Here is a 19,820-nt window from a genome sequence, read left to right on the forward strand (position 1 = left end):
TGTCAAATACAAATATGACTAAAAGGCCTGTAGTAGCAGTCTAGTATCAATTTACAAATCCATTTTTTATTGTAGCTAGGTAAAAATGAAAAGATAAAAAAATAAGTAGTTGAATTTACATTGCCCTAAATATTTGTTGCTAAATTTACAATGCAGTGCTAAGGATATTGTTTACAGTGTGTGTGTTTGCATGCATTCATGTTTACATTCACATACAAAACAACTCTAGGAAACTGTTGTGTACGGTATATCAGCTAGTTTATTGAATTCACCAGTTTCCCACCATTATACATAGAGGTGTGAGTTTGGAACATGTTCAGATCAAGATTCCTTTAAAAGTTGAAATGTGCCAGTATTCTGGACACAACAGACACTCATAAAGACAGAAGTGAGTGTACCTTTTTTAATATTTATTTTTTACTATTATAAGTAAACAACTATGTACAAAACATAATACAACAATAAAGCAAAATAAAACAATTCATCTCACCCAAGTCAATGGGTGGTAACCATTTTATCCATGAAAAGTACTGATTTTGGTCATCCTCTGTAACTTGCCATTCTGTCAGACATTTTTTCAAGTAACCATAGGTCTCATACCCTATTCCACCAAATATCCAAAGAAACCAAAGACATATTAATTGTAAAAGCAATTATCTGATGGAAATGAAACCAACTAACCTTTAATGGCTCTAAGTCTAAAGTTAGTTCATCAGTTGCTTTTGGTCTGCCATTACAAAAAAGGTCTCAGACAAAATATACGCCTTGTTGTTTCCACCCTGGAATTGATTGAATTTATCAGGGGAATAGAAAAAAATATATGAACAAATAAGAGAGGGAGCTGGTGCTAGAAGTTCCTTCTATCCGTCTTGACCATATCTTTACTAATGCTTGTAGCCATGGGTTTTTAATGTGTTGAATTACTTGCAGAGTGAGTTTGTTAAAGAACAAACCAAGATCAATTGATTGGGGGGCCATTCATTTCCATGTTAACCTAGTGCAGTGATGGTGAACCTTTTAGAGGCTGAGTGCCCAAATTGCAACCCAAAACCCACTTATTTATTGCAAAGTGCCATGTCCCTCTGGCTTTCTAGTAACAAACTCTGGCAAACTCTGTACTGGGGTGACGGCACATGTGCCCATAGAGAAGGCTCTGAGTGCCACCTATGGCACGCATGCCATAGGTTCACCATCACTGACCTAGTGTATGTTAAAGGAGGGATTTGACCAAGTTGGAATGCTGTAAATATAGTTGAAATCAGGCATCGCTATCTCCCCTTTTTGGAGGAGAGATGTTGCATAGATTTCCTGAAATTTGGGTCTCTTATGGTTAAAAGCAAATGTATTGATGAGATTTTGCCAAAGTCTGAGTTTTGTCTGTGGTGGCTGAAGTCGGATAGTTTGAAATAGAAAGGATAGACAAGGGACAATAAACATTTTAATGAGGTCTATTCTGCCTAGAATGGAGAGTTTCAATATCTTCCATTCTAGTGTCTTAGAGACCTAACCATTTAGGTATTTTGTTGTAATTTCAGGGGATTAACTGATTGAAAATTTTTGTAATGGTGATCCCTAGGTAAGTAAATCCTGAAGGTTTTAACTGGAGATTAGTAGCTTTTTGAACGTCTAGTGACTCTAGTTGGGCTTCATGAGAGATGTTAAGACACAAAAATTTAGACTTTATAACAACCTTCATTTTCCTGCTCTCCGGGGGAATGCTCTGCTCTGCTATATTTTGACTGGTTCCCCTGTTTAACAAACTCCAAAGGGCTGATTTGTCATTTGCATCCTAAAATACAAACTTGAGAAGGGGTGTGAATTTTTAAATTTAAGGATATCAAGTGTTTCAAAGCATATTGACCTTCAGGGCTAGGATGGTTTCTTACCTAATCTTTTCCAAAGTAAGCTGTTGAATCACATAATGTTGTTCATCAATGAATCTCTTTGGATGATACTGTTTATCTGGATCAATTTCAAAGTGACTTCAGATGTCAGTACAGAAACTGTCTTGGTTGCAATATTGGAAGATCTTCACTCAGAAATGAACAGGAAGAATATGTTTTGGTCAGTCCTCATCTGGAATATTGTGTCCAGTTCTGAGAACCACAGTTCAAGAAGGATATCAACAAGTTAGAGAATATCCAGAGAATAGCAGCTAAGATGATCAAAGGTCTGGAAATGAAGTCTTGTGTGACACAACTGAGGGAGCTGTATATGTTTAGCTTGTAAAAAAAAAGACTGAGAAGTGACATGATAGTCATTTTTAAATATCTAAAAGTACATCTTATGGAAGAAGGTGTGCTTTTGTTTTCTGTTGCTCTAGAGACTAGAACACAAAACAATGAATTCAAATTCCAGTACAAGAAAACAAATTCTACCTAAACATTGGGAAGCATTTATTTACTGTAAGAGCTGTTTGATAGTGGAATAATTTCATTAAAGCTGATGGCCTCTCCTTTAGAGGGCTTTGAACAGAGGTTGAATGAATGAACATCTTTCAAGAGTGCTTTGTGTATTCCTGCATGGAAGGGGTTGGACTTGATGACCCCTATGACCCATTCCAACTCTTAGGATTTTGTGATTCTTTTTCTTTCAGTGGCCAGTAATAATATGACCCATGGTATCCTTCTGGACCATCTGTTTGTTTTAGAGTACAGTCGCCCCTCCGTTTTAATGGATTTGGAATCAGCGTCCCTTGCCCATTTGCAGGCAGAAAACGGAGGGGGACAAAATGGGGCACGTGCTCATGGGTGCCCCTGGGCATGCACCGCCATTCAAGACAATGGGGCTTGAATATCAGTGATTTTTCATTTTAGTGGTAGGGGTCTGGAATGGATTTCCTGCAAAAATAGATGGGCAACTGAATATTGTTTTGCTTGTCAGTGTTTCTGCTGCTTCAAATCACACACATAAGCCATCATAAAGGGACTGTTGGTGCACCCATGGGAACCATCCTGTATAGGATCAGAAAGTTTTATAAATGTACTGTGTGGGGTTGTGCAAGGATTGAGGAATCTATACACTCTCCTTTAACACAGAGCCTAGTAACCTCTAAATCAGATTATTCTGATGTGATCTGTGTGGGACTGTCCTTGAAGAATACAGGAGCTACAGTTTCTCCACAATGCAGAGTCTAACGTAGCTAGTGAAATATTATCTACTTGAATAGAGTTTTGGGTTTCAAAGCATGTACAGAATTCTTTGTGGGGAAGATGGTCTCAAGCATCATACTTGGGTTCCCAATTAGTTGTTTCCAGGAAGCCAGAGCCTGAGGGTAAAGTATCATGTATTTATGGAATATGATATCACTTAAAAAGCAAGCACTTACCAGAGATAGTCTGTTGTTTTACCCAATGGGACAATAAGCTGAAATTTATGATGCTGGTAATCTAGTCCATCAGAAAATTATTCTGAGGCTAGATTCACTTTCCAAATGACTCTGAACTTTACATTAGAAAAGAGGTTCCAACCAGTGTTATAATTATGGGGAGGAGCTTACTTTCTACACATGGTACTAAAAGTAAGATATTTGCCCACTGATGACTTCCCTGAGGAAGAGACAAATAAAACATATATATTCTGGATGGCACTGTTGTTTTACATCAGAAAACAGGGGTTCATTACAGGGGAAGATTGCCTAAAACCATCTTTCAGGACTGTGTGTGCTTACTGGCTAAGGAATGCTGCTGCCTGACTGCTTGGAGAAAAAATAGCAAACCAGTAGGGAGGGGAAATCAAATTAAATATCCTCTGGATCACCATCCAGAGAAGCACTCTCCACTGCAACATTTATTGCTGACCCTTGTCCTCTTTAGTCCACACAGCAGGAAAATCACTCTTGGTTTAGTGTTGCTATATTACTATTTTTACCATGAGCTTGAACGGTTTAAACCATTTTAAATTACATTGGTTAATTGTGGGTGTTTTTGTGTTTGATATTCTTTGCAAGCCATTTTAAAGGCTTTGGTTGAAGAAGGTTTGAAATGTTGCTATTATGTTATCATTTTTATTCCAGCCAAGCTATTCCGATCTTCTTGGGCTTTTCTGTGCATTTTATTTCTTGTTCAAAGAAAAGAAAGCTGGTGCCTTACATTTCTTTACTTGTCTCAAAGGGTTTTTGCGTTACACTTTTTTTATTTTATATTTTTGGTCACACTTCAGAGATGATGTTCACCGATGCATCCAGAATCCTGGCAGCTTTGTCAAGTTTACTGAATGTAAAGGAGACCTAATGATGCAGTTTATCTTTTGGCTGGATATTGGAACTGGTGGGAAATCTGAGGAAAGAAACTGGGACTCTATTAACACACTTTAAAACAGCTGTTGAGCTCTTATTTTGGACAAAATGTGGGATAAAAATATTTTGAGCAGATTTCCCAAACTATGCAGTTCAGGGTTATGGAAGTTATAGTCCAACATACCTGGCAGGTACTGAGTTGGGAAAATCAAATTTGGCTAAATGAACAAATTAAAGAAATACTCCAAAAACATACCCTGCTGTAATTATTACATTTTAAGGGGAAACTTACCTAAATGAATGGGATTTGCCTGCACCCCCCCCCCCATTCTCCTCACCTTAGGAACATGCAAGCAGTGATAGTAGAGGAAACTACTACTGGTTTCTTTCTTTCTTTCAGAGCCCATGCCTTCAATTATATGGGAGAAACATGTGATCACTCCATTGGAAAAAGTGCAGTTTTGATTGCAGGAATTGCTGCTGGAGATGTGTAGTCTGGTTCATGCTATGTTTCACAATAGAAACCTACACATGTATGTTACCAAGGAGGTGAAGTCGAAGGCTTTCATGGCCAGCATCCATAGTTTTTTGTGGGTTTTTCGGGTTATGTGGCCATGTTCTAGCAGAGTTTCTTCCTGATGTTTCGCCAGCATCTGTGGCTGGCATCTTCAGAGAATGTTTGCCTGGAAAGGCCAGGTTAGATTAGTTGTTTCCATGTCTGAACTGTTCATGTGTAAAGAGGATATGAGTGAATTAACATGAATCCTCTCCTTCTCCCACAGCACACCAGTGCAGCAGCTGGGCTTGTAAAAAAAAGTGCTTAAAATGATAGAGGACATGGAGGTGACCCTGTAGGAGCTTGAAAGAATTTCAGCTTTGATTTGCTTGTCTACATACATATACATACTGTCATTAAGACTTGAACCATCTCACCTTATCTCAATATGGCTCAATTTGAAACTTTGCAACATAGATTTAAATGGCTATGACATACACCTTACAATCTGCACCCCCCTCAACCAATAAGATAAAAGTTTGTGGGTTTCTATTAAAATTTTATTAGTACATTCTAAAACAAAACATGACAACAAAGAGTACACCAAAACAACAATAAATACAGGCAATAACCCAGATAAGGCCCTGAAATTATAGATAAAAGGTGTATTCAGGGATCCTGAAAGACATCTTTCCATAAAAGTTTATGTTAATGGAAGGCAGCTCCCTTGGTTAACAGTGACTTTGGTTTTGCTTAATTAGTTAGTGAAAGTAGTCCACTTTGTATATTGACTGATTAAGTGGAGTGCACTCTGCTGTCCATTTTAGAGCTTAATTAGTGTGTTTGATGCCTGGTGAGCAAATGTGTTTTATAAATGACAGTGGCTTACATTAGTATAACAAGATATAAATGAAAAATGTAATTTGGGGAGGGGCCTTGGGGGGAAATTGTTTGTAAATGTTTTCTTTTAAATGAAGTTTAAAACTCAGTCTAATTTGGTTCATGTCTGTGTGTATGCACATGCACATGCACCTTCAAATTGCCTGTTGACTTATGGTGATCCCATTAATTTCATAGGGTTTTCTTAGTGGTAGCTATCCATCTACTTGCATTTGCATGTTTTTGAAATGCTAGGTTGTCAGAGGCTGGGACTAGTGACAGGAGCTATCCCCGTCATGCAGCACTTGAGCCTCAAACTGTCAACCTTCTGATCTTCCTATCATCAGAATTGGCATCTTAACCACTAAGCCACCACATCCACTTCCTTTTTAGTTTTATTATACTAAACAATGACCTCAAGGTTCAGTTTATGATGTGACCTTACTGCATAACTGTGTACTGAAGAAAGGAGAATCATTCTGCTTCTTTTCTTTGGCACATAACGTAAATGCATAAGATCTTCTTGAAAACTCAAAATGACGCTGTTCATCCTTCCAGACGGTGGACAAGGAAATCTTGGTTTGTTTGCTTTTCAGTGTACCAACCAGAGTCCTTTTTTTTTTAGCTAAGCCCCTGGCTGGTTACTAAGAAGTTATTAATTCTTGTTTTCTGGTCAGAATCCTGTAATATGTTTTTCAACCACTATCCAGCCTCCGTCCTGAGTTACCATGACTAACCAGTTTAAAAGCTATCTGAGGGCAACCCTCAAAAAGACCATTTGACCAATACTTCTTGTAAATGGAAAAAAGTTGTCAACTAACGCTTTTTTATTATTTTTTACATTAATGTTTGTAAAGGGGCTTTGTAAACCTGTTGGGGCAGTCACTCTCATTCAGTCTGGCTTTTCTCACAGGCCTTTTTTGAGGGTAAAGTGTGGAAGGGAAAGCAGTGTTCACTATATTGAGTTAATTGGATGAAAGGATGGATAACGTCCATGTAAACATAGTCAAGGAGTACCTGGAGCAAGAAGTCCTAGAATAGTGATTTAAAAGCTTTATGATATTTTTAAGCTGGGTCCATTTGATTTCAGTTGTCAAATGGTGGCATATTTGTAGCAAATCAATTGCATGTGGAATAGTCTTCTGGAAGAGATCCGTCTTATTGCCTCCTTGGAAGCATTTAAGAAGGCACTTAAGACGGATCTCTTCCGGCAAGCTTATCCACCTGACCTCGTGTAAGAATATTGCTCCACTTTCTGACCTCTGTATTACTGTAACTGCATTGTATTGTATTGTATTGTTATATAATGATGAGCTAGTTTTAATCTAACTCTTTCTTATTGTATTTTATTGATGTGTTTTTGTTTATATTTTATTGGGCTGTAATCCCACCTCGATCCATTTGGGAGAGGTGGGAAATATAAATATATTATTATTATTATTATTATTATTTCAGATAAAAGTTGCTTGTGTAACATTGAAAAGGATGATTCAAAGGGAATCAATGTGTGTGCTATTGATTCTTGTTAATATTGTGTGTATTCCTTTCTCTGTTGCAGACAGTTGAAGAGATTGAAGGTGTACTAGGACGGGACCTGTATCCAAATCTGGCTGAAGAGAGGTCTCGATGGGAAAAGGAACTGGCAGGCTTGAGGGAAGAGAATGAAAGCCTGACAGCAATGCTGTGCAGCAAGGAGGAGGAGCTAAATAGGACCAAGGCTACTATGAATGCAATCCGGGAAGAACGAGACAGGTTACGTAGAAGGGTGAGCTCCCAGTCACTTAAAACCATCACAGAATTATAGAGCTGGAAGGGTCCCAAGCCTCTACTCAGTGCAGGATCTCTAGCTATAGCATCCCCAGCAGGTAGCTGTCTAGCCTCTTTTTGAAGACACCCAGAGGAGACCCCAGCACCTCTCTAGGCAAATGGTTCACCGTGAAAATCTTTCTTCTGATGTTGAATCAAAATCTACCCTCTTGTAATTTAAAACCATAGACCTAGTTCTATGTTCTGATGGTGCAGGAACATTCCCAGCTCCTTTAATTTATTCCAGTTTGTTTTGTTCTCCGTGCCTTCTATCTTCATTTCTCTTCTCTAAACTCTACTACTTGTCTATATAATTTTTTTTAAATGTGGTGCCCAGAACTGAACACAGTACTCCAGATGAAGCCGGACCAGTGCCGAATATAGGAAAACTATTGCTTTTCTCCACTTGGAAACTAAGGCCTAGTACAGATGGGCCTTTTAGCACATAAGGAATACGTGCTAGGGTTGCCTCAGGGCGTTGCTTACAGATGGGCGACACCCCGAGGCAACCCTACAGATGGGCGCAGTCATTTTGACGCAATAGATGCTTAGCGTCCGCACGTCCCGACACCATTGTGACGTCACGAGTGCGCCATAGGCGCACTGTGGAGTCACAATGGCACCACAAAAAGAACCCGTTTTTGCGGGTTCTTTTTGCTGTGCGAGGAAGCCGCGCAGTTTGTCCACTGCAGCTTCCTAGCAAAGCAAGGCGGTCTGTACCCTGTCTTAGATTCTGTTAATGCAGGCTAAGATACCATTTGGTATCTTTGCTGCAGCCGCTTACTGCTGACTCCTGTTCAACTTATTATCAACAATAATTCCAATGTCCTTTCCACATGTACTACTGAGCCAAGTTTCTCCCATCCTATATTGTGCATTTGGTTTTTGTGGCCTAGATATAGAGTTTTCTATTTGTCTCTGTTGAATTTCATTTTATGAATTTCAGTCGAGTTTTGTAGTTTATCTAGATCCATCTGAATATTTTCCTATCTTCTGATGTGTTAGCTGTACCTTCAAGATTGTTGTCATTTGCAAATTTCGTAAGAATTTCCTCAAACCCATCATCTAAATTACTGGTAAAGATACTGAAGAGCATCTGCCCCAAGACAATACCTCACTTGAGACCTCCTTCCAGTTTAAAGCACAGCCAGTGATGACAAGTCTTTAAGCACAGCTTTCCAACCGACTATGGATCCATGTGATAGTGTTTCCATCTATACCTTATTTAGTTAGTTTCCTATTCAAAATATCCTGAGGGACCTTATAAAACGTTTTGCTGAAATCCAGGTAAATGACATTCCCAGCATTCCCACCATCTATGAAACTGATGAAAAAAAGTTATGGCTAGTTTGTTGTTGTTGCTGCTGCTGCTGTTGTTAACTGCCCTCAAGTTGACCCTAACTCATGGCAACCCTGTAGAATAGATATCTCCAAGCCTCCCTATCTTCCACAGTTTTGCTTAGGTCCTGTCGAATCAGAACCATAGCCTTCCTGATTGAGTCTATCCAACTGTCATGCAGTCTTCCTCTCTTTCTACTACCCTCTTCCTTTCCCAGCATTATTGTCTATTCCATTGAGTCATGCCTTCTTATTATGTGGCCTCAAAAGCCTCAATTTCATCACCTTGGCCTCCAGGGAAAGTTGAAGCTTTATCTGTTCAAGTACCCATTTGTTTGTCTTTTTGGCTGGCCATAGTATCTTCATCTCTCTTTGTTTTGTCCCAAGAGCAATACTATGGGCTTTGGGTGTAGTAAGGCCTCTGGCTCTTGGGAACACAGCCAGAACAAAAGACTTGTCCACAAATTTCTTAAGTTTCAAAAGCTTTACTGGTTATAAACACAAACATGAAACTGATTTCCTTTTTCTTAATAGTTCTTCCTAAATACCTTGTTCTCTTCTTGGTGGATTCTATCTTTCTTCTTTTGAGGACTATCTTTCTTCTTCTGTGGACTTATCTCTTTGTCAAAGGAAAATACTCTCTCCAGGTCTGACTTGGCTGAAATCTTACTACACACTGAAACTAACTAGAGGGAGACAGTATAAGACCCTGGGATTTCCCACAATCCTTGTCTTTCTTAAAGCTATAGACCTGTATTTCCCCTCTTAAACTAATACATAGAAAACCTAATATAATCTTAACTAAATATATGTCTCAAGAACATCAAAGATGCTCTGGAGGCATGACACTCTTCTATAGCACCACATCTCCAGTTCTCACATCTGTACATGGCAACGGGGAATACAGTGGCTTGGACAATTTCAACTTTAGTATTCAGTCGTCTGTCTTTACTCTTTAGTATCTTGTCTAGTTCTTTCATAACTTCCCTTCCTGTTCTTAGGGGATTGACAGACCGCCTCTTTCCTAGCCGGGTCAGGGCTGTGGCAACCTCACACCACGGCCCAAATGCAGCCTGTCAAGGGTTCAAAAAGGAACCGCAAAAAGCAGCTCCTTTTTGTGTCCTTGAAAGGGCGCCATAGCCACGGTGGCATTGCTATATGGTGCTCCTTTGGCACTGTGTTGTATGGACGCAGCACTGGAGGAGCGCCATGACACCTCATGCCATGGGGAGCGGCGCATGGCATCACGGCACCCTGGGGGCAGAGTCAGGGCGTGTGTCATCTGGACGTGACACCCTGACTCAAACCCCAGGCCAGCCTTTCAGGCCGGTCTGTACAGGGCCCTAGTCTTCTTATTTCTTGGCTGCAGTCTCAATTCTGATCAGTGTTTCATCCAAGTTACAGGGATTCTTTTACTGTTTCAGTTTTCTCATTGTCTAGGCTGAGCTTTTGTAGATCTTCTGTGGTCATATTTTTGTTTTCTTTAGGCTCAGCAGCAAGCCTGCCTTTGTACTTTCTTATTTGACCTTCCTCAGTATTTGTTCCAAGTCTGTGATGTTTTCTGCTAGTAGTATGGTGTTTGGTAGCATTTATGTTCAACAACCCCATGATGGCTCCTGCTGATCACTGCGTTGTCATCTACAGTGCTCCCTCGGGTTACGAAATTAATTCGTTCCGCGGCTAATTTCGTAACCCGAAAAACCTTCGTAACCCGAATTGCCATAGGCGCTAATGGGGAAAAAAGCCGCGGCAGAGCCGCGGCTCCATTTAAACAGCGCCGGCGTTTTTTCGTAACCCGAAAAAACGTTCGTAACCCGAAACAATAAATCCCTATGGGATTTTTTCGTATCCCGAAAAATTCGTAAGCTGGGTAATTCGTATCCCGAGGTACCACTGTAGATACTTGCAGACAAACTCCTGTATAATCCATTCTAATATTTTTCCTGGTGTGGAAGTCACACTGACTAGCTTGTAGATTACTGGTTCTTCTTTTTTTGAAATGATGTAGAGTTCTTTAGAAGTATGAGTGCCAGAATATTTGCTCCATTTTGTAGGCCACTGTCTACTCACTCTTGGCTTTTTCACTGCTTTGCTGCCCTTCTAGTCTGTGAATTCTTCTGTTGGCTTCTTTCTGCACCCTTCCCAATCCTCATAATAATAGATATTTCCAGAGCTTTCATAGACAATCTGTTTACATGTACACACTTGGTTATGGGAAGGCTTGACCCCTGCTTTGTCTTTCCTTGTGAATCTGAGACATATCATGTTGTTGTGAACCTTCAAGTTGTTTCTAACTTATGTAACCCGAAGTCAAACTTATCATGGGGTTTTCTTGTCAATGTTTGTTTTTGGGGAAGTTGCTTTTGCCTTCCTTTGAAGCTGAGAGAGTATGGGTTGCCTGAGGTCACCCAGTGGATTTCCTTTGATGAGAAGGGATTTGAAGCCTGGTCTCCAGAGTTGTAGTCCATTGTATCACATTGGCTTTCAGATGTTACATAGTTATCCTTTATGAATATTTTAAATGTGATGCACTGGGACATTTAAGATATAGCAGATAAACATGGAAGCTCATACATAAACATGTCAGGAGATAAAATAGATAATTCCCTGGTGTATATTCAAAGTGACTCAGATTAAGATTTCATAGAAATACGGTTAAAATATAAAATATTATTTACAAACTAAACACCTAGTTAAAATAAAAATATAGTTAAAAGTACATAAATAAATCAACTTGCTGACTCAGCTGAGCTGCTCTCCATCACCATTTGGCTTGCTTATACTAAGAAAACCTTAACTAGATCAGACCAAGGGGCTGTCTTGTCAAAATCTAGTTCCCATTCAAGTCCACAAATAGGACATGAAACTGGTAGGCTTGCCAGATGGTCACGCCCAAATGGGATTCACTTGCAAACTCTCTCATAATATGAAGGTTCAGTATAACCACTGTGATTTGCAATTACTAGGAGACCTGTCATCCATGAATATGGCCAGTGATGGCGAACCTTTTTGAGTCCAAGTGCCCAAACTCAGTGGCATTCCATTACCAGTACTTCCAGGGAAAAACCCAAGGCACATTCCCTCAGTCTCAGGCTAGCAATAGTACCTCCCCAACAAAACTTACCAAGAAAACTCCATGATAGTTTCATCTTAGGGTCACCATAAGTTAGAAATGACTTGAAGGCACCACACACACACGTTGCACTCTTTCTGCCTCAGAAGAAAGCAATGGCAAACCTCCTCTACAGAAACTTAGAGACGCCCTAAGTTGGAAAAGACTTGAAAGTACACAAAAATGGGGGCAAGTCACACTCTCTTAGCCTCAGAGGGTGGCCATGGCAAAAAGGGGGGGGAAACCTCAGAAGAAATCTTGTCAAGAAAACCCTTGGGTTGCAATAAGTCAGAAACAACCACAATTCTGCTCAAAATGGAGGACCTTTTGGACAGCCTCCTGGACAGAAAGGTCACAAATAAACCAAATAAAATAAATAAAATACAAATAAATCAATTCCTGTTGGTTATTCCTAACTAATCCAATCAATTGCTGAACAGTGAATGAACATGTAGGATTCCATTAACTCAGTGGCTCTAATCTAGGATTCGGTGGGGGAGACTCTCAGTGGGACCAAGCCCTAAAAGGATGGCTGAATCCCCACAACTCTTCTGCAAAGCTGCAAAGGCAAATGGTCTCTTGCAGCCCAGAAATACCCCTGATTTGTGGCACTCTGACAAAGTCCCATGTTCAGCCACAACAACAACCCTGATGTCTCTGGACTGGACAAAACAAAGCCCACTCCAAGTCCAACCTCCAAGCAAAGCCATGGCCAACCGGGGGTCCCCCCATCCCTGCTGCTCAGCCTGGGGATCCTTGAGGGCATCCATCTCTGCCCCCTTTCCTTTCCTTTCCTTTCCTTTCCTTTCAAAAGCGCTTTGGGAAGGGGGAAGGGATTGTGAAGGAGGCTGGGAGACCTTGCAAGGACTACCCTCCATCAGACCTGCTTGAGCAAGAGGGGTGGGTGACCCAAAGGAAAACAGGGGGTCCAGCCCTAGATCCTGCTCAAAATGGAGGACCTTTTGGACAGCCTCCTGGACAGAAAGTCCACAAATAAACCAAATAAAATAAATAAAATCCTGGACCTGCTATAAACTTCCTACAAATCGCCTACCTAGTTTAACTGTTATTTTATACTATTGTTTTAATGTCCTTCTGGTTTAATTTCCTTTTAGTACTACTATTTTTTTATACTGGGCGGGAGGGATAGGGTTTTGTTTTTGTTTTTTTAGAATTTTTAACTGTATCTTGTTTTATTGTTGTAATCCGCTTGGATTCTGAGTGATTAAGTGGAATATAAATAATATAAATTATTATTATTATTATTATTATCATCATCATCATCATCATCATCATCATCATCATCATCCCTGGCTCCCTCCCCTGCTTTCCCCCAAAGAAAGACCGTCCCCCCTCTGCTGGACCATCCCAAGAGAGCCCAGAGATGCTCTTCATGCCCTCAGGGGTGCCTTCCTTCCTTCCTCCACCTTTCTCTTCCTTCCTCCTCCCCTTCCTCATGCCCCCCACCACCACCATTTCCCTCCCCCCTTCCTTCCTCTTCCTCCTCCTTTCTCATGCCCCCCCATCGCCATCAGTTCCTTCCTTCCTTCCTCTTCTTCCTCCTCCTCCTCCTTCTCCTCCATGCCCTGCTGCTGCTGCCACAAACCTCCTCTGAAAAAATTGTGTCAAGAAACCCCCATGAAAAGTTTGCTTTAAGGTCATCATAAGTTGGAAAAGACTTGAGGTCAAATAATAAAGACTACAGTTCCCAGAACACTAATGGCAAGGGGTGAAATTCCCAGCTGGCTCCTTATGGCTCTGTTCTAATGGGGCAAACTGGGCCGCGCGTGTGCATGCACGCCCCACCCCCCACCCCTTCCACTGATGGCTGCCATGCCCACACAAACTGGCCTGTGTGCCACTTCTGGCTCGTGTGCCATAGGTTAGCGAACACAGAATACGGCTAATTCCCCGTTCAGTTCTTGCAAGTATTATGTTATGGGACCACAACTCCTAGAATCTCCCAGTGGCCAGTCTGTCTATCTCCTCTAAGATAGATGAGCAATGTCAAGTTGGGATCTTTTTGGGGAAATGAAACCAGTATGATAATTAAAGAGGGAATACCTTCATCTGTTTGTTGTTGTCCCTACACATTGAGCTTGACATACCATGCAAATAATAGGTTCCAGACTGTTAAACACAGAATTGAACATTGTCCTACCTATTTTCCTTCTTCTAGTTTTATTGGAAAATAGTGAAGTCTTATGTTCTAAACCATATGCTAATTTGCTGAACAGCAAGTTTATTTCTCCCTGGAGGAAATCTGTTTATTACAGATGTCCATGTGAGCCACACTATGTAATACTGAGCACCAGGGAGCTTATTTGCATTTGTAAAACAGTCAATAGCTGCCACACAAATAAATGTTTCCTTGACCTACTGAATATTTTATATATGCAACTCTGAACTGAAAGTCACTTCATATTATTTCCCCAGAGAGACTGAGGAAGGAGTCCATGCTAAAATTTAGTTTTTGTTCTACATGCATGAAATTGGGTAGATAAAAGAAGTGGAAGCTGAACAGATCAATAGGGCAGTTACTTCAGCCCAATGTCTGTAATCAACCAAAGTGCTCTCAGTGGGGTTTCGGAGGTTTGTTAGAGGTTTAATTAAATTAGATATTTAATGCATTCAGTTAACAGATTGGGCTGCTTTGCAGTGCAATAACTAAGAAATGACATGTGTATGGATTTTTATCTCTTACAGGTCATTAGTAAATGGGGTGATTACTTATTTCTAGGGTGCCCATAATGTAGTTCTACCTTTCTGCAAACTAGCCATGGGGGAGAGCAGTCTGAATACTTGGGGTTTGTTTACTGCTTATAAAAACTGCTGCTTCTACCTAGACGTACAAACATATATCCTTGTTTTTATTTCTTTAAAGCAAACACAGGAAGTAACATGAAATACATGAATATGAATGATTTTATACCCTGCTTCTCTAGAAAATATTCATGTTTTCAACTATTGAAAGCACCAAACATCTGCCCTGTGCCAATACCAAAGACTAATTGTCTGTAAGCTCACTGCAACGTCCAGAAAAACTACATGACCATATTGCAGGATCAAATGCATGTCTGTAAATTAGCGATGGAAAGAATATTTGCAGCTATTTATTTTCTGGCTGAAAAAAATGGTTTCCTGGTATTCACACATCCCAAAATGGTACAGGAAATTATTCTGCACAGAAGTACAGGAGGGGTAGCATGATTGTGGGGGTTCTGGTAAATACACTGCTTCCAAACAACCACAAAAAACCCAACAATCTTGCAGAACAAAAAACTTTAGAAAAGTTAAAAAATCTTACACAAAACCCCCAAGACAGAGTCTTGCACACAAAAATAAAAAAAGATAGGTTTTTTTTCCTGTGCAAGGTTTTTCTTGTTCAAGATTTGTAATGCAAGATCGTTGTTGTTGTTGTCGTTTGCTTCAAAAATAGCAATTTTGCACCAAAAAGTTCATATTACAATCTAGAAACACTAGGAGGTTTTGTTCAAAGTCCCACTTTTTCCATGCAAAATGTGTGTCTCTGCAGAACTACTCATTTTTTCCACAGCAGGGAGAAAATTGGAAATTATTGGTACTCATTTGAAAGGACCAAATAGTCAGATGTTAACATCTCTACTGTAAAAGCTTACTGCGGACCAGTACTGTTGCAAAATGTGATTTAGTTTAAAAGCAAATTAATTACATATTAATCAAAGATAGCTAATAAACAGCTGGATTTACTATTATAATTATTTTATAATTTCTATTATTTATATCTTGCCTTTCCTTCAAGAAGTTATCTCTTTCCATTTTTATCTTCATGGCAATGCCGCAACATAGCTTGGACTGAGATGTAGCAACTGACTAAATGACATCCAGTGACCTTCATGGCCAAATAGTAATTTGAATACTGATCATCTTAGTCCTCATCCAAGCTGCTGACTTCTAAAGCATGCTGGTGATTGTCATAGACCATGTCAGTGGTGCATACTGAATAGAATTAGGTGTCCATCTTTGTTTACCATCTTGATTCTTGTGTTTTTGAACTCTTAACTAGGAGCAAGAACTAACACCACTAGGTGAGTGCTTTAATATTTTTGTTGTTTCTAAATCAGAAGACTCCAGATTGTCCTGGAAATTAATTACAATGATGTTGAAGACACTTATGAGTAAGTTTTTGTCAGCACACTGGCAGACCTTTGCAGAGAGAGATAGTATATGTGGTTTCAGTCCAGAACCAGAGCACAAACCAATGAAGAGAAAGCAAATGACTGGTCTCAATGACTCGATTATTATTGGCATGACAAACTGGTATCCTCTTTGCATTACTGTATATCATAAGCCTATATCCATTTCAGTGTCAAATTGTATCAAAATCTTTGCATATAGTGTGTATCCATAAATGATGTCAGACTTATTAGGGGCTGTGTACCTCTTTTCCCAAATGGAGGAAATCCATTCGGAAGAATTTAATATTGTATAGTGTTATCATTTGACAATGGAAATGTCTAATTATTATCATGACCCCAAAGAAAATAGATCATACCTGTACAACCATGAAACAGCTTTAGCTTCAGCTATCTTATTTATCTATCTTCTCACCCAATGTTCACATATTCCAAAGTATTTAAGGAAATTATGCTATAGCTAAAGCTATTTAGCCATCTAGATATAGGACTAACACCCATTAGCAATTTGTTTATCTATTTGTTTTAGCACATTTATAATACTGTCCTTTAGCCAAAAAATCTCCCAGAGTACTGTACAAATTCTTCACATTAGTTTATTTATTTATTTATTTATTTTTACATTCTACCTTTCTCAAGGAGTGGGACCCAAGGTGGCTCACAGATAAAATTGGTTAAAAACTTAAACACAGTTTTAAAACAATTGGATTCATTTCATTTAAACAATATAAAATTACATTAAAAATACAAAAGTTAAGAACATCATAAACACAGCATGCAACCCAATGATTACATAGTAAAAGCCTTCTTGAATAAAAATGTATTTGCCTGCTGGGGAAAGGAAAGCAGTCAATCTCAGCAGGCACCCGGCTTTTATCCCCTTGCAAAGGGAATAGGTGATCCTGTATTGATTATTAGTCAGTAACTGGCTGGGTCCCTGTTTGTACAGGGTGCAGTCTGGAGTAGGCAGCAGTCCACCAGGGAAGGTGCAGAGTGGCAGGCAGGCAGCAGACCTCTTGTGGAGTGGTGAGTTCCCTGTTCTCAACTTAAATAAGATGGCATACAAGGAAATGGGAATGGCAGTGTGGAAGAGATTTAAGTCCAGCAGATTCTTCTTACTCTTTTCTCCCTCAGAGAACACAGCAGTGGCAGTTGGGGTGGAGGAGAGGACATTTCGTGAGCTTTTGTGACCTAGGCATGATGGACCTGTGCCTGCAGTAAATAGAAGTACTGTATTAAAATTGGTGTATTGATAATGATAGCAATAGCACTCTGAACACATTCACAGAGAAAAACGTTGTGTATTATTTCTTGAAAGTCAAGGCAGAGAAATTTACTCTGTGGCTCATCAGCTGAAAGGCTATGCTTTTTGACCCAATTCGTTTTACAGCACAAATGGAGCGAGTTAGTTTAGTACAACATGTCTTGCCAGTCATAATAGAGATACATCTTACAGGACCCTATTTGATTAGGCTTTGAACTGTTGTCAAGTGCATGGAATATATGTCATAAATCATTTGGTTTCCATTAGAGAGAAATAAATACATAACATTGTATTTATTGAAGCTTATTAGCTACATCACTTAGTAGAAGGGTGCACATATCTTTGGAATATTTGAGATAAACAGGTTGGGTATATTTTCAATGAACGTTACTTTTTATTTTTCATATAGGACAGGAATGTTTTCTTACCTGTTCAGATCCATATAATTACATTGCTGTTATTATGTGCTTTCAAGTCAGCTCCAGTTTAGGGCAACTATATCATATCTCTGCATGATTTATTTAGAGGAGGTTGTTGTTGCTTTCCTCTAAGGGAGAGAATGTGTAACTTGCCCAAGGTGATGGATTTATGTGGCTGAGCAAGGATTTCAACCCTGATCTCCCTTAGGTTGCACCCACACTGCAAAAAATAATCCAAGTTGACACCACTTTAACTGCCATGACGCTTTGCTGTGGAATTGTAGTTTATTGGGGCACCTTCTCTGTCAGAGGAGGCTGTCTCACAAAATTACAATTCCCAGAATTCCATAGCATTGAACCATGGCAGTTAAAGTGGTGTCAACCTGAATTATTTCTGCAGTGAGGATGCACCCATAGTCTGGCATTCACACCATTTGACCACACTGGTTTCCATATAAGTTTTTTTTAATTTAATTTTTATAATATTTCCATAAACAAATATATTCCTACATTCTGTTACATTTACGTTTCCATATAAGTAAATAGCAAGGTATTTGGGAAAGCAGCCAGCAGCAGATAACCAGTCCAGAAAACAAAGACACTCTTCACAGAGCTTGTAGATTTAAAGCAAACTTCAAAGAGCAGACTTACAAATAAAGGCAGACTCTAGTAACAAGGTCCATTGTCAGTCAGGGTGCAAACCAAGAGTATTGTCAAGCAGTTCAAGAAGGTCAAGGGTTCCAGATAAGCAAGATGGTCAGGCAGCCCGAAAATCAAAGATCCAAGCTGAGGAGACAAACAGAGTCAGAAAACAGAGTGTTTTTGCGAAGGAACATAGATAGCTTCTGACAAAGCTCTGGTGCCATACCCAGGCTTTTATCATCAGCCCTCATTAGTGCAGGTAGCTTTTGATGAGTTGGCATTTTGCATAAAGCCTCCTCCAACGCCGGAGGCACGCTCTTTCGGATTTTCTCTGGCTGAAGGTAAGTATGTGATCCTCCTCATCCTCCTCCATGCCCACATTACTAGAAGGCCCTACTGCCTGGAGATTTGGCTCCTGATTTTCTACGAGAGCCACAGCCTCTGCTGGAGCTCTCAGTGCAGAGCTAGAGTCAGGGTCCTCCCCTGAGTCCTCAGCCAGGCTGGACATGACATCAGGGGAATTTGGCACTAGTGATTGGAGAAACCCATGTTTTTCTCCTCGTTCAGTGAGACCTTGAGGAGAATTTTTTTAAAAAATATTCGTTCCACAAAACCCCCTTTCAAAAGGTGATTTCTTCTCTCCCTTTCAGCAGCCAGCGAAATATTTTTCACAGATTTCTCTGAATGACAATAAAAGACAAGTCGAATAATTACGCTAATTACTTTGCATTTCAAACTCACTTACCATGTCAAAAGGAAGTTTAGCAGAGGTTTAAAGCACATTCCTATGCTTTAAAAAAGCTGAAGGCACACACACAAAAGGGGGGGAAATGCCCAGTCTCAACAAATAAACTGTGAAGCCCCAAGAAGAAATGCTAGAGGGGACCCTCAAGGACCATCCAGTCCAACCCCCTTCTGCTATGAAGGAATACATGGGATCCAACTCTGCACCTCTCCCATGGTGATGCAATAATAATAATAATAATAATAATAATAATAATAATAATAATAATTGGCAAGGAGAGTGCAGAATACCCATGAGTGAGAGAGTGTGACTTACCCAATGTCACCCTGTGGATTTACATGGCAGAGCTGGGATCCGGACTCTAGCCTCCCAGGTCACCATAGAAATTCACTGGACCCAGAGAGTGTGACTTGACCAAGGCCTCCCAGAGGTCTCCTATGGCCATCCAAGCCCTGAGCTCCCTTTCCCCATGACCTCTTGGAAATATGGCTGTTGTCGTGTGTTGTGACTTTTAGGACTCTCCTGGCATGCAAGGCTTGTTGGGGGGGCAGTGCCTCCCTTTGAGGCTGAGAGAGTGTGTCTTGGCCAAGGTGGGCATCCAAACCCTGGGATATAAGAAAATAACAACAACAAAAATACTGGGATTTGTAGTATGTTGTGCCACCAGAGCTCTCTGACAAAGAAGGCTAAATGTCTCACAAAACTAC

At 40.1% G+C, this 19,820-nt stretch overlaps 1 protein-coding gene across 2 annotated transcripts in view; it reads left to right on the forward strand.

The window, feature by feature from the left end:
* Positions 1 to 19,820, forward strand: part of MCC (MCC regulator of WNT signaling pathway) — a 322,683-nt gene that overhangs the window by 229,119 nt on the left and 73,744 nt on the right. For both annotated transcript variants that reach the window (XM_042448793.1, XM_042448794.1), the window contains one exon: positions 7,171 to 7,377. In XM_042448793.1, the coding sequence (XP_042304727.1) occupies positions 7,171 to 7,377 (207 nt within the window). The remainder of the gene's footprint in view (positions 1 to 7,170; positions 7,378 to 19,820) is intronic.

The sequence above is a fragment of the Sceloporus undulatus genome, chromosome 2 (assembly GCF_019175285.1).
Source record: "Sceloporus undulatus isolate JIND9_A2432 ecotype Alabama chromosome 2, SceUnd_v1.1, whole genome shotgun sequence".
NCBI classification, from domain to species: Eukaryota; Metazoa; Chordata; class Lepidosauria; order Squamata; family Phrynosomatidae; genus Sceloporus; species Sceloporus undulatus.